General features: G+C 45.2%; 1 protein-coding gene across 1 annotated transcript in view; it reads left to right on the forward strand.

Annotated features, from left to right (window-relative positions):
* Positions 1-22,893, forward strand: part of LOC147685381 (uncharacterized) — a 354,664-nt gene that overhangs the window by 14,738 nt on the left and 317,033 nt on the right. The window contains exon 2 of the mRNA XM_086941295.1: positions 20,594-21,808. Within this exon, the coding sequence (XP_086797421.1) occupies positions 20,929-21,808 (880 nt within the window). The 5' untranslated portion in view covers positions 20,594-20,928. The remainder of the gene's footprint in view (positions 1-20,593; positions 21,809-22,893) is intronic.

Consider the following 22,893-nt stretch of genomic DNA (forward strand, 5'->3'; position numbering starts at 1 on the left):
CCCATGCCTATAAGGCCCCTGCACAACTAAGGACCAGCATACATCAAGCACTGCCTGAACTTCCACCTACTGTCCAGACTCCTACGATCCGCCTCCCGCGAACTCGCTCACACGTCCCGCATCCACCGAAGCAGCGGGGAGTGCTCCTTCTCCTACCTATCCGTGAATTCCAGGAACAGTCTCCCCCACATCTGACATTTACCATCTTTTCAGGAGTTCAGAAGGGGACTCAAGACCTGGCTTTTCAACTGATGCCTCTAGAGCAGCGTGGATCTCAGTGCCTTGTTACCCTTGCGGGTGATTAATGCACTCTACAAATCCTGATTGACGGACGTGCGCAGCACTACTGAGGTAGTGCTGCCGTCAGCCAACGGCTGTCGCGAGCACTACCTCAGTAGTGCTGTGCACGTCCGTTGGCCGACGCGGCCCCGCCCGCGCAATAGAACGCCCACAGCGCGGCGGATTTTGCGCTGCGCTAAACGGGTTAACATTAAGAATCAAACACCAACAAAGGAAGCATTTCGGCATGAGCATGAACACATTAATTAGAAAATAAAATGCTCTGGACTAATTTGAAAACCTTATAATTAGCTAATTATTGGTATTTATATCTTTTTCTAATGTGAAAAGCTTTGTTATAAAAATTTTTGAATCGCATAACAGATTTCCGGTGATCCTAAACACTCCATCCATGTTATGTCTCAAATTCGTCTTTCTGAAGATGGAGACCAGAAAAGAAAACCTCGGGGCTGAATACAAAGTGCAAAACAGTAAAGTGACTGGTGCTTTGTACAAAGACATTGTTGCAACAGCATAAAGGGAAGTCATGTTGCCAAATCCCTGCCACAGCAAAGATAAATTTAAAGTGCAATGTGCAGAGCTCGTGCTGCTTTCTTAGTGTCCTGAGGTAACTATAACTCGCTCCCATGCCATACACAGTTTTCGCATAGTTAATTTTACAGCAAATGTTGCACTGATATCATCAATGATGTCATAGAAGATCTAATGAGTTAAGAAATATGTAAGGTAATTAGTGCATGGCTATGGTACGAATTATAGTTACCTGAGGGCAGGAGTTATAGTTTCTTGCCATAACTCTTGATGTTGAATTTCAATTGTTTTGAATGTGTGTAAATTCTGAATCTGACTATAACTTCTCTCTAACCTTTTGTTTTCATTTTTTTGTGTGAATGATTAAGGTTTTGTAATTCTATTTCCTGACTATAACGTCCCTGTAACCTTTGTTTTTTCAGTGATAACATTTTTTTTTAAAGTAATATTTAATTACCATACGTTAATCCAACCTCCGCCACGCACGGCCCTTGGCGTGGCAGGGTATTGGGCAAGGGCCTGCAGCCAACCCCCGGCAGGTACCCAATCCGCACCGTGCATGGCCTTTGACCAGAGACGGCAGGACGTGCAGCCAAACCACAACAGTCATCACCTGACCATGCACTGCACACGGCTAGGGTGGGCCTCAGGGCCTCGGCGCAGGCACCCAACCATGCATTGCCTTTGGCTGTGTGCAGCAGGAGGTTGGCTGTAGAGCCTAGCCTGAGACCCCCCACAGTCGCCCTTTGGCCGTGCTCAGTGGGGGGTTGGTCAATTCCCCACATGGAGGTAACCCGGGACTGGGGCACGCTGCCCCCCTCCTCAAGCCAATTAAAGCCCTGGAACCTATTCCCATGGCGCATCCATCTAGTAAATTGGGAGGAGGACACTCAGTCTGAGTCCCAAGGTGGCTGCCAACACTTTCTTGTTGAAGTGTTGGCAGCCAATCAGATCTCACCCCGAGATTTGTCGTATACGCATCCCTAGATTTATATATTAATCTTTTTTCTTTACTAACCCCAAAACTACTGAGTAGATTTATACCTGATCATAAAAATAGATCTAGCTTTTTGCCAAATTTAGTGTAATTTGGTGGCTCTGGCTGTAGTTGTGTCTAAAATCCCTATGGGAAATTGCATGGGGAAAACACGTTTTTGGGACCCTCACCCCGAACCTTTACAGACAGCTGCTGGAGTGATTGGTGTACTAGTTTCTAAATTTTCATGAGGCATGAGGGTTTGTGAAATGGCACCAAAGGTTTTTTTTTTTAACTTTATTTAGCAGTTTTGTGAAAGAAATAAAGCAGAGCACAGAGTACAATGGCATTGCAAATTAGGTACAGTTCAACGTGTTCATTGTAACATCATCATTAAGGCACGCAATAACAGCACAGCACAGTCTATGTTTCGTCAAAGCCCCAGTGAATAATGTGTTATTTCTACATGTCAAATCGACTCTTCCCAGTTCTCCATTAGTCCACATAGACCCAATGCGTCCACAGTGCCACTTCACACCAGTCAGAGCATACATAGACACATTTATCAGTAGATCGCTTTTTTAACCCACTCCCGTCGGTTCCTTGCCCTGCTCTCGATGTGTAGGATGGGCATGTTGCTGTGACGCTGGAAAGGCTCGGTATGGCCCCCAAATATCTTTGGGCCTAGAGGATGCCGGTACAGTACTGGCATACAAATCACTTTTTACTGAACAAGTCGCTAAGCTGTGGATCCAGCCAGTTGTTGTTGGCTCCCTCTTACTACCCCAATAGATTGCGACTTTCCTTTTGGCTAAAAGTAGGGATATAGCGGCAAATCTGCGTACTTTCAGGGGAATCTGTAATACATATCCCAATAATGCTATCTCGGGAAGCGGTTCCATGGGGAATGGAATCATGTTACTTAGAAGTGTGTGGACTTTCACCCAAAAAGCGTGAATTCGTGGGCAGTTCATACAAGGTGTGAAAAGTCCGCCTGAGGGGCCTGGCAACGCTGACAGTGGTGAGATCTAGAGGGATCTATCTTATGCTTCCGGGCGGGTGTGACGTAAATTCTATGCAGAAATTTAAAATGTACCAGTTTGTTTGTTGTTCAGTGATACTGTTTTAGTAACCCTGCAGCAGGCTAACCACTGTTCGTCCGTGATTGAATTGCCTAAGTCTGATTCCCATGCAGTGCGTACCTTTGCGTCTTCTACTGGGATGAGGTCAGAGCAGACCTTATATAATTGGGATATAAGATGGTGCCCCTTGCTGCTGTCTATCACAAGTGTGAGGGGGGGAAATGAAGGGGGTTCCAGCTGGTAGTCTGAAAATCTACTTCGTAACGCTGAGCGTAGTCTAGCTAGAATGAATCTATCCATGAATGTGGCCTCTGAGAACGTGGACATATCCTCCAAGTCGAAAACATGACCCGCAGGAAAGAGATCTCCTAGTGTATGAATGTTGAACTTGGTGAATGTTTCTTGAACGAGCGTTTCTCCAGTTATAGGCAACAAATGGGCATTGGGCAGTGAAAGGTAGGAGGAATATAGTGTCTGTGTGCGGGTGATATTGCAGAGCCATGCCCAGCTGGTGGTGGAAACTGGCTGCATGTGTTTGGAGTCTCGAGGGACACCCTTAGTAACACAGAAGCAAGTAAAGTAGGTAGGACGGAGTCTGATTCAGGACGAAGGTAGGTAATCCGTGCATCTGGGGGATACCATGTGTGGGCAAAACAGCACTGTGCAGTCAAATAGTATAAGTGCAGGTCAGGGACCCCATACCCACCCCTGTCATAGGGAAGAGTCATCACTTGCCACTTCACTCTGGGTGTCTTGTCGCCCCAGACTAGTTTGATCAATAACGTCCGTAGAGTGCCAAAGAACTTGTTGGTGAGTGGAACTGGGATGTTGTGGAATAAATATAGGAACTTAGGGAGGACTATCATTTTTATTAAGGCTACACGCCCCGCCATTGAGAGAGGAAGTCTAAGCCAGGAGTCAATGCATGATTCCAACTGAGAGACTGCCACTCCATAGTTGCGGCGCACCATCTGTTCCTTGTCACGATGGATGTGGATCCCTAAGTATTTTACAGAGTCAGTGCACCAATCTAAGGGGAATTCCGGAGCCCATTGGGGCGTGAGTGGAAAAATGACTGATTTACGCCAGTTAATCCCTAGGCCAGAAAAGGTACCAAAGCGGAGAATTTCCCTCAGCAACGGGTCAAGATTCGTTTGAGGGTCATGGATTTACAAGATTGTGTCGTCCGCATATAGGGAGACTAATAATGGGCAAGTATTAAATACCAATCCTCTGTTTAGGTGCTTTTCTTGGAAATGCCTAATCAGGGGGTCCATTGCTAAAATAAACAGTAAAGGTGAAAGGGGGCATCCTTAAAGCGTGCCGCGTAATAAAGCAAAGGGAGCAGAGAGGGTACCATTTAGGTGAAGTCTAGCCGTGGGTTGTGTATACAATAAGGCCGTAGTTGCAATAAAGCCCTGTGGCATTCCCATCCGTTGCATTATGGACAGAAAGAAGGGCCCCTCTAGGGAGTCAAAAGCTTTTTCGGTATCCAGTAGGATCGCTGCCGCAGGTATTTCTGGATCTCCTCTATGTAGGGTATTAAACAGAGTGCCGAGATTAAAGGAGGTGGATCTATGTGGGACAAATCCAGACTGGGCAGGGGATATAATAGATTCCATGAGTAATGAGAGGGGGCACGCCAAAGCTTTCGCAAGAATTTTGTGATCTAGATTTAATAAGGACAGGGGGCGATATGAGCTACAGTGTAGGGGGTCCTTTACGGGATTCGGGAGCAATATAATAATGGCTTCTCTCAGTGTAGGGGGGAGCTGTTGTTTCTCCAGAGCATCGGCATAAACGTCCAACAAATGTGGGGTCAATAGGTCTTTGTAAGCTTTATAAAACTCACTCGTGAATCCATCCAGCCCAGGGGCTGTAGATGTATTCAGGGCGGCAATGGCCTCATTGATACTGTCAGCTGTGATAGGTTCCGCTTGGAAGTTTTGCATTAATTTTTCTAACTAAACTAACACTATTTCCGAGAGGCATTCATCCTGTCCGGTGCAATCCGGTCCTAGTTTAGTGGTGTATAGTGTTTTGAAATAGGATAAAAATTCTTTTTGAATCTATAGGGGTCCGTGAGCGTACTTCCAGAAGTGGAGTACAGTTCCGTAACAAATGATTTCGCATAGGGAGGTCTAAGCATTTGAGCTAGGATCCGGCCTGGGCAGTCTCCCTCGCCATAAACTTTGGCACTTAGGGACATTTTATATATGGGGAAATACCAATCAGCCACTTCCCTGTATTCCAGCAATAGAGCTGCCCTCTTCATGTCGTATCCCGTGTCAGTGGCCACTCCTTGTGAGGTGTCTAGTTTCGTCAGTTCATTCTCTAACCGGGTGAGAGATCTATGCAAATCTCGGAGCACTCCAGCACTTTTCGAGATGCATATTACTCTCATATAGGCTTTGAAACCCTCCCATAACACTGCCTTGGTGTCCACTGAGCATGAATTTGTGTCAAAATACTCCTCAATGGCTACATATAGCTCCTGCCTGAACATGTCGTCATCTAAGGCGCGATTCGGTAATCTCCACTGTCGCTCGTACCCTTCAGAGCGAGGAATCAGTAGCCGCAACAACACTGGGGAGTGGTCAGAGTAAGATCTGGGTAGTGTTTGTATTCTGTGGAACCATTTGGAGAGCTCAGGGGAGACCAGTGTTGCTTGCACCAGTATAGTGTGTATAAATGATGTGGTCTGGGTCGCGGACCCGTCCCATGTCCTGTAATGAGAGGTGGTCGCACATTGAATGTAGGGCTTTGCGTGCTCTTGGTTTCGGGTCAGGGGCTGCCGATGTACTGTCGGAAGCAGGGTCAAATGTAACATTAAAGTCGCCTCGCAGGCCCAGACTGGCCGCTGCGGGCACCGGGCAATCCCCCGGTGCGCCGCAAGGGTGGGGGCCGGTTTGGGGCACCTGGGGGCCGATTTTGTTACAGGGCCGTTTTGCAGCTGCAAAATCGACCCTGTAAAAAAATCGGCAGAGAAGCGGCCCTGGCACAGAGCTCGGTCACCTCGCAACACCGGGGGGAGGAGGTGGGGGCATTTCGTTCCCAAGCGTAGTAATTTCGCATAGAGGGCATGAAAGAAATCCGGAGAATCTGTGTTAGGTCCATAAATGCATCCTAGCGCAATCTTATAGTGGAAAAGCGTGCCTTCTACAAGTTAAATCTGCCGGAGTATTCATATATGACAGAATGGCGTTTGAAGGGGAGTCGCTTATGAATAAGGATGGCTGTGCCCCTGGCGTAATTGCTATAATTGGCAAAGTAACAGTTTGGGCCCCAGGAGGATGCAAACTGGGATCGGTCTGCGAGCGGGAGATGGGTCTCCTGTATCAAGGCGATATCTACTCTGTGTCGGATCAGGTAATGCAGTACCTGCCGTCTCTTGCGGGTGTCGTTTAAGCCCCTGACGTTCCATGCATGTAACCAGTGTAGTGTCCAGTGGTGTGTCCTAGCTGTGCCATACCTGCTCCGCATGTGCAATAAGGAAGGGCGGCTGCCTGCATCCTCGGCCCCTCTTTACAGTGTGCTCTAGCTCGCTTAATGGGAGCAGACGCTCCGCAGCAACTTTCCCTCCCCGCTGCAGGGATGGCTGGTTCCCACGCGACGGAGCAGGCCACCGATGGGGGTCCGGCGTTCGCTCAGTCCGCTGGGTCTTACCGCTGCGTAGGGCCGATGATGCATGGATCGCAGGCTCCGTATCGTCACTCCTCACTGCTCCGCTACTCCGACCTTCGAAACAGCCGCTGGGAGGCACCGCCAGTAGCGTTCACCGGGCCGCCATCTTGGCAATCGCGCTCGCCCACATCTCCGATCATCTCCTCCGGATACCTCCTCCGTCCGGATTCGAATCCTGGCCAGAATTTCACTAATTACTGCCCTACTGTTCCGACATTTGCATGGCTATTTTGGGCCGCTTATGTGGCTGTGAATCGTCGGATGGGTTACTGGCGATTGGAGAGCTTAGCCCAGCGCGGCAATCACGGAAATAATTCTAGTTGGAGCCCTGTCAGTATTTCTGAATCATCCTCCCTGGTGTCCACACCACAGAAGCCGTGGACGAGGGATGATGCGAGGACTGATCGCTCAGTAATGAGAGTTTCATTTACCCCTTTTCCTGACCGGCTCATGGGACACTGACTCCTTTCTTTTTCAGCTCATGATTCAGAAATGCTGACAGGGCTCCAACTAGAATTATTTCCATACCACATAGGTATTGTACTTTTACTTTCACTTGTATATACACTTTGCACAATTTGATGGCAACCTTAGTGAGTGACAGAGGGATCTAACTCGGTCCTGACGAAGAGGCATGCAAGGCCTCGAAACATGTTGACAGCACCAGGAGAACTAGCTCATTAATAGCTTTGGTTTCTCCAACGCACATCCTTTTAACAATACCAGCCTATGACCTATAAAAAGTCTTTGTTATCAGAAGGCCAGGTATTTTTTAACCTCACTTTTTCATTCACCCCGGACCCTACTTCCACTCCCTCAAATACACCTCACATAGCACTTACAATATTCAAGTGCTCCAGCGTAGTCGCCAGTCATAGCGAGCCCCGTCCCGCAGCGGGGTCGGGAAGACCCCGATGATGAAGCATGACATCAAGGGCCCTTTTGGTGTGTGAGGGGTATTTTAACAAATACTGTGTATGCCTCTTGCACCTTGGCTCGCAGATAACCTCTTAGAGTTCTTTACTATGGACAGTGTCGGCATGTCATTTGCCTATGCCCACATTTATTAGTACCTTGATGTTAATGGCAAACAAACCTACCCATTTGCTGGTCTGTAAGGAACCATTTCTCTACTTACTTATGATTCAGGCGAAGTGTTCTGGTGAGCATTCATGGGCCTTATTCACAAAGGTAAATTTACACATTTAGATTTACTCGCAAGTACATTTACTCTTGCAGCTTGGTGTCTGTAAAGAAATGCCTCTTTTTGTATGACCGCCCCAATTATTTTGACTGATGTTGCTCGTGTTTTGATTCTGAACTGCATTGGACACTGCTGGCTAAGCCCCAGTGCATGTGCTCTGTCCCCTCAAATGTATGTGCAATTGGCTAATCCCTGATTGGTATATTTAACTTAACTACAAGTCCCTAATATATGGTACAGTGTGAACCCAGGACTTGTAAGTTAACAGTCAGTAGTGGACTGCAGCACTTATTGTACCATCCTTGCAATGAAAACTTGAAAACATGGCTCTAGGTCTGCCACTGCAGCCTAGTTGGCAACCTTTTAAATCGCCAATTAAACATGGCAAAATAACCCTTTTGCCAAGTCCAAACCCTCTTTTTTATGATCTGGTTTGACAGTGCAGCTGTCACCAAACAATTACATGAGCATCACAAGAGAATGGTCTTCGTACAGCCCAATTGTTGGGAGCCAGGAGTACGTTTTGATTGGGCAGAAGTTGTGTGCTTCCACAAAATACGTTCTTGAACTCAGTGCACAGCTATGATAATTTCTTATTTATTTATCCATGTGCCTGAGCTTCAACTTTCAGAGGCACTCACATGACATCCTCTATTAAAGTGTCTTAGATAACTAGATTATGTATTGTGCTTTTTCTGTGGCAGCAGCACGGATGGGAAGAGGGCAGACTCGTTAACCTACATGGATTTTAAGGTCTGACTATACAGTGCATCTGTCACCTTACCATTTAGGCCCTAATTAGGATGTTGGTCGGTAGGCCTCCAACAGACATCCTTGGTTTAAATTCCAACCGCTGTATCACGATTACGGCAGTCGGAATTCAAACCGGCTGATCAATATGGCTGGCTTCCGACAGGCTCAAGGTGCCCTTATGGATGGCATTTCTACCATCGCGATTATGATGTTGGTTTCCGACAGGCTTTCCATTTTGGGCTTTCTGACATGGAAAGCCTGTCTGAAAGCAACTTTGGGGGCCCTTAACAGGGCCACCACTTCTTCTGTGCCCTCCTGTTGGGGGCCCCCTGTAAATCCCTGCACCTTGTGGCAGGCACAGTGAGGTGCCTACTGGTGCAAGGATTTACAGTGACTTCCATTTCTCTATGGAAGCTTGTGCTGCATCCGGTTTCCGACCGTCGCGCAAGCTCCCATAGAGAAATGGGAGTCTGCAACTGCACCATGTGTGGTCGCATCGTAATTGCAGTTTCGGACCACCGGCCCAAGATCGGTGACCAGACCGAAACCGCAGGGATGTCTGTCGGAGGCAACTCCCCCCGACATCCTAATTAGGGCCTTAGTATACAACTATATTATTCTACAGTTCTTTGCTTCCACTCAAATAGATATCCATTCCCACGCTATCCCCTTGTAATTCCTCACGTTATCATTTAATTTTCCTTTAAAGCCAGATTTATGGATATTGTTGATGCTTGTTTATGATAGTCCTTAAAAATCCATAAGTCACGGTGCAAGATATTCAAAAGGACCTGTTTATTTAATGTTTTACTTGTCCTGATGGTGAAAACTCGACATTGTGGTTTTCAGTGTAACAAGACTGGCAGTCTCGTTGGCTAACATGTGGTTACACAAGCCCAACCGCTAAGTTTCATTTGGGACTACCAAATATAGTACATCTAGATATTAAATTAATAGTTAAGATAAACCTGGTATAGTGCTAACATCAGATTTAGGTTTACTTTTAATTTAAAGGTGACTTTAGAAAGTAACAATTTTCTTGCCCTGAATTTCTAATCCAATTAACTACAGAAGTTGTCACCTGAGACAGCCTGCTGCCCTCGTGCTAAGAGATGTGATTGGCTCAGAGGACAGGGGAACAAAAGGATTTGATAGGATGGCGAGAGAGCTGTAACAGCAGATGGCCAAGCTTCAAAGGACCAGCAACCTATCTCAGCCAAATGGGATTCCCACTGTAGCTTGCCCTCTCCTTTAGGTATTGCTTCCAGAGTGTGAAAACCTTTTCCAGAATTGGTTTTCCAGAAGGAGTTACTCATTATACTGGATACAACTCCAGGGTGCACCGTAGCTCTGACCAAGGGAAGAAAGGTTCTGACAGCTTGGTTTCAAACAGAGATATGTACTGGGGGATTCTTTAGTGGCAATTGCCCAGGAAGTGATTTAAGAGTGGGCGCAGTTCCCAGTGTGAATTTTACCCTTATTGCTTAGGGAATGCTTCCCACCCTCAAACTCAAAATTTACATAAATGTGGCATCCCTGAGGGGGTAGCCCCAGAACTCAACTGGACTCTGAAGGAGCAGAATAAGGACTGCACCTGCTGAACCAAGTCAGGACTTCAGAAAAAAGGACTGCTCTTGCTGCTAAAGTTGTGTGGTGAGATCCAAAGGCTGGACCTGCTCCCACTTGTGCCAAGGACCAATGAGTGCACTCCAAGGGCTTGTTGGCTAGCCTTCCGTTAAGCTTCAGGAAAAAAAAAACTAAAGAAGTCCTGCCTCTGCAAAGTGTCCAGCTGACCAGTTATAACTGGACCTGCCCTGGACCCCACTGGGTCATTCAAGGAGATAGTCCTAGCCTCCAAGAGGTGGCCCCCAGGTCCTGGAATTATGACTGTTGTCAGAGTGTGCTCTTTCTTCTAAATAGAAGTGTAAATTGTGAGCCTAAAGCTCAAAGGTAACGCTTTTTGACAAGAAGTTCATACGTTACTGCTACTCAGCACCCCGTCGTTATAGATGTCTACATGATTGGTTAACTTTCAATTGCACCCACTGAACTGCGGGTTTGTGGATAGCCCTGAACTCCTTGTGTAATGTAACTGGTGCTCGTATAAAGTGCTCCAATACCTTCGGGTCTAGTTTGCCCTGTGTAAAACTGCAGTAAAAAACAGAGAGGTACCCCTTGTGAAAGCCAAGGGAAATGGGGTTATTCAACCTAGATAAAAGAAAGGGATCCCTTAAGGCACAACTAAATACAGGTATGAAATAATGTACCTTATGACATAACGAATACATACAACAAAGATATGGAAAAGTTAAAAATTCATTTATTTTGAATATATTAAAAAAACAACAAACAATACAAACAATAGGGATGACTAGACTAAATCCCTTCATTAAAACAAGATAAAATTGAGACGGTACATATAATTGCGACCTGCACAATTACAAGCAGACAGAACAGTTACAACATATACTTGTTAGATACAGGTTTGTATGTTCTTTCTCCGCTCTGTTTGCACCAGAGTAGTATCGCTACCACCTCAGCGTATCTATTATGGTGTTGGAGACTTGAATTATACAACTTTGATTGTGTCAACGCGTTTCGGTGATATCTCCTTTTTATGATCACCTTTATCAAGACATAAATTTTGTCTGCCAAAACCAGGGGGTATGTATAGTCGCCCTGTTCTGAATGAGTGCAGTATTTTGTTGTCCCCCTGAGCGTGGACCATAATTATTATATGTAGTTAGGCCACAAATGCCATATATAAATGTCACGAATTCCCAACTTCTGACCGATAATGTTGCAGGAGGATGCTGATAAAATAGCCTTTTAGGCTTCTCAAAGATAACCTAATGGGATGGTGTATGATTTCACAATCCCTAGGGCATCATGCTATGGCCAAGCGTAATTAGAGGCTACCTAGTTAGTAGAAAAGAGTTCTGCTCTCTGTGGGGGTCCGAGTCGTGTGTCGTGTGCTCTTGTTGTAAATATTTTTGTCCACCCTAAGCGTGGAAGGGTATTCTCAGATGTGAGACCCTTGCTCATTGCACCATCAGGATTCAAGCAAACCGGGCCGAAGACGGCTGTAATGCCAGAAACCGGTCCCCGGGAGCTTGTTTCCTTCCCAGTGTAAGAATTGGCTTTTGTAGTTTGGTTTGCCCTGTTCCCATCATGCACTGGGACAGGAACAGACTAATTTGCATACAGCCAGGTTCTGAAACTGGGATGGTGCAGTGAGCTAAAAAAACGGTGTTGGATCTAGCCCTGATCTCTTGACTGGTTGAGAGCTTTCTGCTTAATTCAGAGACTCTGTCCCTCACCACCCCTTGTTGTAAATATTTTTGTCCACCCTAAGCGTGAAAGGGTATTCTCAGATGTGAGACCCTTGCTCATTGCACCATCAGGATTCAAGCAAACCGGGCCGAAGACGGCTGTAATGCCAGAAACCGGTCCCCGGGAGCTTGTTTCCTTCCCAGTGTAAGAATTGGCTTTTGTAGTTTGGTTTGCCCTGTTCCCATCATGCACTGGGACAGGAACAGACTAATTTGCATACAGCCAGGTTCTGAAACTGGGATGGTGCAGTGAGCTAAAAAACGGTGTTGGATCTAGCCCTGATCTCTTGACTGGGTGAGAGCTTTCTGCTTAATTCAGAGACTCTGTCCCTCACCACCCCTTGTTGTAAATATTTTTGTCCACCCTAAGCGTGGAAGGGTATTCTCAGATGTGAGACCCTTGCTCATTGCACCATCAGGATTCAAGCAAACCGGGCCGAAGACGGCTGTAATGCCAGAAACCGGTCCCCGGGAGCTTGTTTCCTTCCCAGTGTAAGAATTGGCTTTTGTAGTTTGGTTTGCCCTGTTCCCATCATGCACTGGGACAGGAACAGACTAATTTGCATACAGCCAGGTTCTGAAACTGGGATGGTGCAGTGAGCTAAAAAACGGTGTTGGATCTAGCCCTGATCTCTTGACTGGGTGAGAGCTTTCTGCTTAATTCAGAGACTCTGTCCCTCACCACCCCTTGTTGTAAATATTTTTGTCCACCCTAAGCGTGGAAGGGTATTCTCAGATGTGAGACCCTTGCTCATTGCACCATCAGGATTCAAGCAAACCGGGCCGAAGACGGCTGTAATGCCAGAAACCGGTCCCCGGGAGCTTGTTTCCTTCCCAGTGTAAGAATTGGCTTTTGTAGTTTGGTTTGCCCTGTTCCCATCATGCACTGGGACAGGAACAGACTAATTTGCATACAGCCAGGTTCTGAAACTGGGATGGTGCAGTGAGCTAAAAAACGGTGTTGGATCTAGCCCTGATCTCTTGACTGGGTGAGAGCTTTCTGCTTAATTCAGAGACTCTGTCCCTCACCACCCCTTGTTGTAAATATGTTTGTCCACCCTAAGCGTGGAAGGGTATTCTCAGATGTGAGACCCTTGCTCATTGCACCATCAGGATTCAAGCAAACCGGGCCGAAGACGGCTGTAATGCCAGAAACCGGTCCCCGGGAGCTTGTTTCCTTCCCAGTGTAAGAATTGGCTTTTGTAGTTTGGTTTGCCCTGTTCCCATCATGCACTGGGACAGGAACAGACTAATTTGCATACAGCCAGGTTCTGAAACTGGGATGGTGCAGTGAGCTAAAAAACGGTGTTGGATCTAGCCCTGATCTCTTGACTGGGTGAGAGCTTTCTGCTTAATTCAGAGACTCTGTCCCTCACCACCCCTTGTTGTAAATATTTTTGTCCACCCTAAGCGTGGAAGGGTATTCTCAGATGTGAGACCCTTGCTCATTGCACCATCAGGATTCAAGCAAACCGGGCCGAAGACGGCTGTAATGCCAGAAACCGGTCCCCGGGAGCTTGTTTCCTTCCCAGTGTAAGAATTGGCTTTTGTAGTTTGGTTTGCCCTGTTCCCATCATGCACTGGGACAGGAACAGACTAATTTGCATACAGCCAGGTTCTGAAACTGGGATGGTGCAGTGAGCTAAAAAACGGTGTTGGATCTAGCCCTGATCTCTTGACTGGGTGAGAGCTTTCTGCTTAATTCAGAGACTCTGTCCCTCACCACCCCTTGTTGTAAATATTTTTGTCCACCCTAAGCGTGGAAGGGTATTCTCAGATGTGAGACCCTTGCTCATTGCACCATCAGGATTCAAGCAAACCGGGCCGAAGACGGCTGTAATGCCAGAAACCGGTCCCCGGGAGCTTGTTTCCTTCCCAGTGTAAGAATTGGCTTTTGTAGTTTGGTTTGCCCTGTTCCCATCATGCACTGGGACAGGAACAGACTAATTTGCATACAGCCAGGTTCTGAAACTGGGATGGTGCAGTGAGCTAAAAAACGGTGTTGGATCTAGCCCTGATCTCTTGACTGGGTGAGAGCTTTCTGCTTAATTCAGAGACTCTGTCCCTCACCACCCCTTGTTGTAAATATATGCTTCATCATTTGGACCTGCTCCTCGTTGGGCCGGCGCTGCAATGCCCAACGGCCACCCGCGAAGGGCTCTTTATCGGAGATCTTTTGTTCCTTTACCGTATGGTGAAGTGGGGGTGTGTGGGCCAAGATGGTGTAGGTATGGTGGTGTGCAGTGAGTGCATTACAAAAGGTTGGATAGTCCAAAGAAATTTTATTCTAGCTTTTAATCCACCTTAATAAAAAGTTAGGAGTGGCAATATCCTCAGGGAGAGGTGGTCAGTTGACCCTATGCTCAACTCTTATGGTCGACATGTTTCTTACCTGTTGGTTAAAAATACAGTGGCAATTCTTCAGGAAGTATATTGTGAAAAAGTTATATAAAAAGGGGGATATATGTGTTTCTCAATGTTAACTACCATCCAGGGGGCACTACTATGGTACTTTGCTGTAGTGCCTGTTTGAAGACCTCCCTGTGTTCATAGAGATGCCTCCACTGGGGCGGGGAGTTGCATGGGCGCCTCCAAAGTGGGTGCCCTGTCCGTTTGTGGAGCCTCGCTGGATCACCTACCCTCGATCGCCGCAGGATCGCCGAATTCTGTGTAGCAGGCGGAAGGCGTAAATAGCGAACTGTGAGCACTTTTATGCTTTGGCCTGTATTCTCAACTTGTAGTCAATCATGCTTTTACTTGTCTTCTCATTTTTGGTTTAACAAAACCAGATGAGGAACATGAAACTGATTCAGAGGTTTAAACCCGCGTGCTACCTGCTGACCAAGTGGACGAGCCGTGTTGCGACTCCTTCCTCCTTCTCAAGTTGTGTTTTTGGAGTTTCACCACAGTTTTTGAGCCCAGTTAAAGCCAGTTTTCATCTGACGATTGGCGATAGTGCTGAAGAAGGAATTCTGCTGCACTGCTGACCTGTTGGTGTTAGGTTCTGTGGATTGGCAGGCTAACGGCAAATTGAGAAGTTTTTTGGGGATCGATTGAGTGAAAAGGCCTGCAGTTTCTTATCTTGTGAGGCTGTATGAGGGTTCTAAATGGCAAGAGGGTTTTCTGCAGCCTCTTTGGCGGTCAGTAAAAGTAACACTAACATCATATGGCATAACTTTTTAAAAATAAAAAAAGTAACCACCAGAACCTAAACACAATCAGCATGATGGGTCAATTCACACAAAGAAATTGCAGCCACCGTGAAACCCCAGTGCATCCGCTACCAGCCCTGAATAGAATTAAATGACTCGTGCTAAAGTGCAGAATTGTCCATGGCAAACCAGGTAGGTAATCTGCCTGTCCTGTCTGCCATTGTTTGTTAAATTGTAGTCACTACATAATTTACAAACCAAAGTGAATGTGTATTGATAGTTTCTGCTTCATAATGATATTTTCCATCTACTCTAAATTATCTTTTTGTATAGAATTAAAACCGGAAACCACAAATCATGCCTTAAGCTTACCACCTCTCACTGTTTTGATTAGGTTGTGGAATTTTATACAATTTCGACTTTTCCAAGGGATGGGATGCTTCAAAAATCTACTTGTCTTTAAAACCATCAACTTGTCTTTTTTAGAACAGTGAGGTAACCAATTATGGCAGTGTTCTCACATCAGAGCTCTGATAGAATACTCTGATTGTGCCAGTGCTCATATATTATCCATCCATGTTAGTATTTTAGCTAGAATCTGATTTTGCTCCTTTTCTGAAATCTGCATCAGAGTTTGAAATTAGGCAGGAAGTGATAGTTCTATGGTTGGAATACTCTTGGGGTCTCCTACATACACACTTAAATGTTACCCACTTCTTTTTGGACATATACCGTTGGCAAGGGATGGAGTAAAACATTTTTATGTGGTATGAGTGGAGTGGTGTGGCTCACTGGTTAGAGGCGGCAGACCCGGAAGCAGAGGACGGCCCAGGACCAGGGTTCAATTCCCGACGCGGCAGGGTTGTGAACCACGGTCAGCTGACTCGATAATTCTGGCCTCGGTGCCTACTCTAACCAGGGATCACACTCGGCAACTCTGGGCATTAGCTTGCCTCATCTCCACAACGGCCCCCCACAAATGCCAGGTATGCCTGGTTTCACCTTGGAGATACCCAGGAGGGAACATCTCACAGGGAAAGCCAGGACGGGTTCCACAGCTGTCTATAGCGCCAGGACGCCTCCGGGTAGCAGTGCACTTTACAAGACACACACATTTACATTTACATTTACATGAGTGGCAAGGGAGTGTAGGGAAACTGAACTAGCACTCATCAGTAGATTTTTGCGCAAGCAGATATAATCGTGTTTGTGTTTGCTGATGCAGAAATTGGATTCGCAAAAGTTTGCTAGGGCTACGGTTTCCAGACTATGAGACTGAAAACTCTTTTGAAAGCCTGAAATCCGTAAATCTGAGCCATTGCAAAGGCATAAACCTGCAGGTGCACTTTTGTGACTTTCTTTAAGGATCAGGCCCCTGATTTGTTTTTCATATTACCCTTAACGCTTTTACATAAATTCCTCATTAATAATTTTTTAAGTATCGCTTGCATCACACACCTTTTTAGTAAATGATTCCTCAGAGCAATGTGATTTAAAGTTACACAATAGCTGAACAAAACGTTTCTTTATTTTGCATGTTTTTATAAAAACAGCAATTTTCCGTTTCATGCTTCTGGATGTATTTGCATGCAGTCAGGCGGCATAGTAACTAGCCTAAAATTGCAAATTGTGCCAACGTGTACACATTTTTATACTGAAACCACAATCATTAATGCGAGCTGAGCTCACAGCATTTCCATACAGTGCACATTCTAATAGTAAAGACTTAATTTTAACTAATTCTATATAGAGATTTGAAGACTTGCACAGATGGAGTCATATCTTGCATTAGTGACTGAGAATCATTTTTCACATATCCATACTGTGGTTCTTTAAACCTGTATCCAAAACAGGGGCTTAGGCAACTTGTCCAGTGGACCAAACAAGCATGAAAACTTGTTGACAATATTTCATGGGCAATGGAAATTTCACACCCTGATCAATAAAATATATATATTCACTAAAAGTGACAGGGACGTTATAGTTCGGCTCAGATTTTACACACACAAAACCAGAGAAATTTAGCAGTTCTAATAAGCTGAGCTAACTATAACTTGGGTTCCTGCAATGCACTGCTTATGACGTTACATAACTCAATACATGATCAGTGACATCACTGATGACATCTCAAATGACATCATCCACAAAATCTCTGATGCACCCACTCACACCACCATGTAACCTTTCATACACCCAAATTCAACTTTCAAACTACCATTCTCGACAAGATTGACAAACCCATACCAGTACTTGCTTACCCACTCACTGATTTATAGACTACACACATCCACTGAGTCATCCAAACAGCCACTCGTACATGTATGTATGTATGTATGTATGTATAGGCATTTATATAGCGCGCTACTTACCCGGAAGTCCCAAGGCGCTTCGACCGCTGCAAAACCCTTCCTGGCTTCCCTGAGAGATGGTCCCTTAATGGGTATCTCCAGGGTGAGACCAGGCATCCCCGGCGGTCTGGTGGGGCCGTTAGTGAAGATGAGGCAAGCTAATGCCCAGAGTTGCCGAGTGTGATCGCTGATCAGAGTGGGCACCGAGGCGAGAGAATTATCGAGTCCGCTGACCCTGGTCCAGAAACCTGCCACGCCGGGAATCGAACCCTGGTCCCGGGCCGTCCTCTGCTCTCGGGTCTGCCGCCTCTAGTACATCAACTCACTCACTAATTAAACCAGTGGTATATCTACTCATACAGCCACACAGTCACTCACACACACGGTCACCAATAGGGCTGCACACCTATAGTTAATCACAAAGCCACTTACTCACCTATACAGTTGTACACACACCAATTCACTCATTCATACAGATACTAACACATACTTACTCGCCTTTAAATGTAAATGTCAAGGTATTTGTAGAGCGCACTGTCACCAAGCGGTTTCCTGGCGCTATTACTCATACCGCTGTGGAACCCTTCCTGGCTTTCCCTGTGAAGTGTCCACTCCTGGGCACCCCCAGGGTGAAGCCAGGCATCCTAGCTCTGTTGGGGCCGGTGTGAAGGTTAAGCAAGCTATTGCCCAGAGTTGCAGCGTGGGGCCCATGATTAGAATAGGCATCGAGCCGAGAATTGTCAGGTCCGAGGAAATTGAGCCCAAGACCCGCCGAGGTGGGAATTGAACCCTGGTCCCGGGCCAGAACTCTGCATCAGGGTCTGCCACTCTAACCATTGAGCCACACTCCTCCTTTACAGTCACTGACACAAGCACACACTCGCCCATACAAACAATCTCACAATCACTTACTCACAGATACAGTCACTTATATGCTCCAACACTCACCTATACTGCCTTTCACATATGCAGTAACTCACCCATATACCACTGACACATCCATTAACTCACTGACACAGCCATACGCACACTCACTCACCCATACAGCCCCTCTCAGACATACTTACAAACCCATACAGCCACTGATTCACCCACTCACTCATCCATGCAGGGAGTCACACTACCCCTCACCCACCCAGACACGTACTCCCTATCCTATGCAGCCACTTACACACCAACTGACAGACTGATACAGACACAACTGTAGTCACTGACCCATTCATTCACTGAGACATGTATAATCACTCACTTATACAGTCTGTCACGCACCCACTAAATCATCCATACAGGCACTCATACACCCACTGATTCATTAAAACACCTTGGTGTATATATATTTAATACTCATAAACTGTTTTAGACACACTCATAGTCACCGGATGATGTCATCAGTGATGTCATCAGTGATGCCACTGACCATGTCATGAGTAGTGTAATATGTGAGGTCATGAGCAGTGCATTGCAGGGGCGCAAGTTATAATTAGCTCAGCTAACTATAACTGCTGAAATTCTCTGGTTTGTGCGTGTGAAATCTGAGCCTAACTATAATATCCCTGTAACCTTTGGATTTTTTTTTGTGAAGGTTTTTTTAATTACATATCCTAACTATAGCAGCCCTGTAACCTTTGTTTTTTTCCAGTGAATTTCAAAGGTTTTTTTAAACTCTAAATCCTAACTATAACTTACCTGTAACCTTTGTTTTTTTCCAGTGAATTTCCATGTTTTTCTAAGTAGCAATGGTGTAGAAAGGGATCTGGCCTCTGACCAGCTTTCAGGAATCCTGCTTTGTAGGACTGACAGAAAGTACCAGGAGAGCTTCTTGGTCCCCAAGGTCCTTTAGTATCCAAGAGAACTTTATTCCCCAACCAGTAGTGTGCCAGGAGATGCGTTTGCAGAGTGGTGCAGAAAGGGGGTGTGGCCTCCAAAGACCCCCTAGCAAACTGACTGTGTGGGACTTGCTGAAGGTAACAGGAGTGATAGTTGGGCCCCCAAATAGGGGACTTAATCTCCCAACTAGTACTATACCAGGAGGAGCGTTTGCAGCGTGGTGGAGAAAGGACATCCTTAATGATTGCACGGGTAGTGCCTGTATGATTCTATGAGTGCCATTGCTGCTGAGCTTGGCACCAAGGACCAAAATATTGTTTTGTTGTTTAGTGAACTTGGGCCCTAAGCCACATGAGCCCACTGGTGTTACTTCCAGACGATGTAAAGTAACTCTGCAGTGATTGTCTGTAAACTTTGTTCGGCTGAAATGTGTATGTCGGGTTGAAGAAGATCACAGCACACAATCTTCAAGTGTTTTTCATAAATATGCTACAAAGACAGATTGGCCACTGTTGCCTCAAATTGTCTTCACGTAAATGCTGATATTCACACATCTATCCTCCCAGGGCCAGGCCTCTGCTTATCGTAGTAATCTAGTAAATAATATGTGGCTATATACCATTCTTTGTTTGAAAAGAAAAAATGCATTTATTTACCTTCAATAGATTTCTAAAGCATTGGTGTCATTTATATGGTCAAGTTCAGTGCCTCAGTCCATATCCTTCCTAAAGTCTCTGGCCTTACTTTTCTTTTTATAAAGTATTTAAGAGGGGGCCAAAACGGACAACTGCCATGTCTCCTACAACCCAACCGTCCGTCTAGTAGGAGCAACCTCGATTTTGTGACTTATAAAAGGCTATTTTTTTTGATTTTTGTTCTTGAACTTCCTTCTTCATTACATGTCAGGTAGTGTATTTGAATAGGGATTTTGACCCAAATTATCAAATTTGATTTTGTGATATGGATTCAAAGTTGACCACCACTACCTCCTAATGGTCACTCCTCAGTTCCAAGAAGGTTTTATGCAGCATACCCAAATAGAATAACCAATATAAAGGTAAGTACGTTTTTATCTTGAACTCAAATGTGTTGGGCATGTGCTAACTTTAGGAAGTATTCCTAAGTACACATTTTGTTGATTGATCATGTGGTAAAGCAAATTTTAAATGGAGTCTAATGTGAGTAGAATAATTTAATTTATACAGAGAACTGAATTATTGGTTTTCAAATTTTTTTTTGGTCTAGACGAAACTGATGATTTTGGATAAAGTCTGCCTCCATGCTGTTTTGTGTGTTAAATTTACCACCTCGTAAATTATCAGACAGCATGGCCCACTTTGAGTACAATATGACATAAGAAATTCTCGGGTGTTAGTTCATCTTTTTTTATTTTATATTTCACAGGAGGAAGTGAGTTGAAGTGCCACAACTACTAGACAGTCATTGTGAGTCATCGCGTTATCACTTTCCTTCTCATCGCCTCAGACCAATGTAAAAAGAGCTCTTCCTCTTCTCACTGAATGTTCACCACCACCGTGGGATATACATTGACTACTTGGTCTTGTGACTTTCATTCATGTTTGCCTGTGGATCGTAACGTTGCGTACTTCATTAAAATAAGTCTGTCCAATATCATTGTTGCTACCTTCAATCAACCTCTGTGGCAGTACTTTACTCGGTGAAAGAAATCAAGAATGTGTCTCTGGTAAGATTCCCACAGAGACCCAAAGGATTTTGACATGGAGTGCCTCAAAGTAGCATCTGCTGTTTGTTTCCTGTGGACTTTGCTGACGCATGTAGCTTCTCAGAATCTGATTAAGAATTCCAGAGACCAAAAGACCGAGCACCAGCTGCTTATCAACGAAGTCAATGCAGACAACCCAGGTCTGGACACCTCTGAATTTGTGGAGCTGTATCATACCAGTGGCCGGAAAGTCCCCTTAGATGGCTACTTTGTTGTCTTTTACAATGGAAAGTTCAATACAGCGTATAAAGTGTTAAATCTCAATGGTTTTTCTACAGATGAAAGGGGATTCTTCCTTGTAGGGTCCTCAACTGTGATTCCGAGTCCATCTGTGGTTTTAGCTCCCAACACCATCCAAAATGGGCCGGATGCCATCGCTTTGTATCAAGGCATGGGTGTATACAGAGAGAACATGCGGGTTATCAGCGATGGGTTGATTGATGCCTTGGTGCACAAATCCAAAGACACTGATAAGGCAGATGTTTTAATCAGTGTTTTGACTCCAGGTAGGGAGGCTTTCTTGGAGGATCCTCTGTTCAGGATTACGGATGAGTCCATTGAACGATGCCTTGGCCCTGATTCCCAATGGACTTTCCAAGTTTCTGCACCATCCCCAGGCAAGGAGAACCACTGCGGCTCTTCTCCTACGTGGAACTCTTCGTTGGCCATTGTTATCAATGAGGTTAGCACCGTGTCCTCCCATGGGGAATTTGAGTTTGTGGAGCTCCAGGGACCACCATCAGCCCATTTAGAAGGCTTGGTGTTGGTACTTCTCGATGGAAAAACTAAACAAGTCTACTTCTCCATGGATATTCAAGGGAAGACTTCTCTAGACGGACTGTTCCTAATTGGACCTGCACATCCCAAAGTGGAAGGTAAGGACTTAAAAACGAGACTTTCAATATTGGTAAATAATTATTCAATATTTAACCTCTGTCTTGGCATGTTCTGTACATCAAACAGTAGAATAATGTTAATGTTTACATTGTGTTATACGATTCTGTGACAATGCACTTGTCGTTACAGTCTAATGAACCAACCTATCAACATTTTTGGTGTGGAGCCATTTCTATGTCTGCATGTTCCACAATAAATGTTGTACTCTATGGGAACTGATCCCCAATGTTTAATTTGAGTTGGTGCTTGCAAGTGGGGCCCACAGGCATTGATTTTTTGGGGGAACCAATACTTATTTTTCCTCATCAGACTTTGACCCAGAGCAAGAGGGAAAAGCACAAAAAAAGGGGAACGTAGGAAGATAAAGATTGTAAAAATAGTGACAAATAAAGAAAGCAAGGGTGAGGTGAAAGAGAGCATGCAAGAGTGAAATAAAGGGACTTGGAGTTTCCAGTGGTGGGTGAAGGAGGCATGAGGTGGATTCAAGAAAATGCAGTCTTGGTATTCGGTACACCTGACAGTCGATAGCTCTAGCCGCAGGGTTCTGGGAAAAACTTTGCATTCCAAAGCTTAGAGCCTGGTTCAGATCTTGGCGGGCAGCTTACTCTGTCACACCGGTGACGGATATCCCTTTCGCCAAAATATAAATCCAATAGGATATATAAAATGGAATTTATATTTTGGCAGACAGGATATCCATCACCATTGTGACAGAGTATACCGTCTGCCAAGATCTAAATCAGTTTAACAAAAAAGGGTCTTGGCTCCTACCACAGCAAGGCTAAGCCAAATGTATATACTAAACAAAACAAATGCCAGTACTGCATTTAACTTCCTAACGTCTGCTAAAACCCATGTGAATAAAACATACCGGTCTGTTTGATATAACGTCACTAGTTTATTGGTTTATTTATTCCACTAGTTTGCAATTTATTTATTGCTTTTTTTGAAAGACAAAAACTTTTTTTTGTGCATATACAAAAATTCACCACTGAATACAATCTATAATAATAACAAACAATCACTGTACATATTTACAAATCATCTACTCCAAACTTACATT

Source organism: Lissotriton vulgaris, chromosome 10, assembly GCF_964263255.1.
Source record: "Lissotriton vulgaris chromosome 10, aLisVul1.2, whole genome shotgun sequence".
Taxonomy (NCBI): Eukaryota; Metazoa; Chordata; class Amphibia; order Caudata; family Salamandridae; genus Lissotriton; species Lissotriton vulgaris.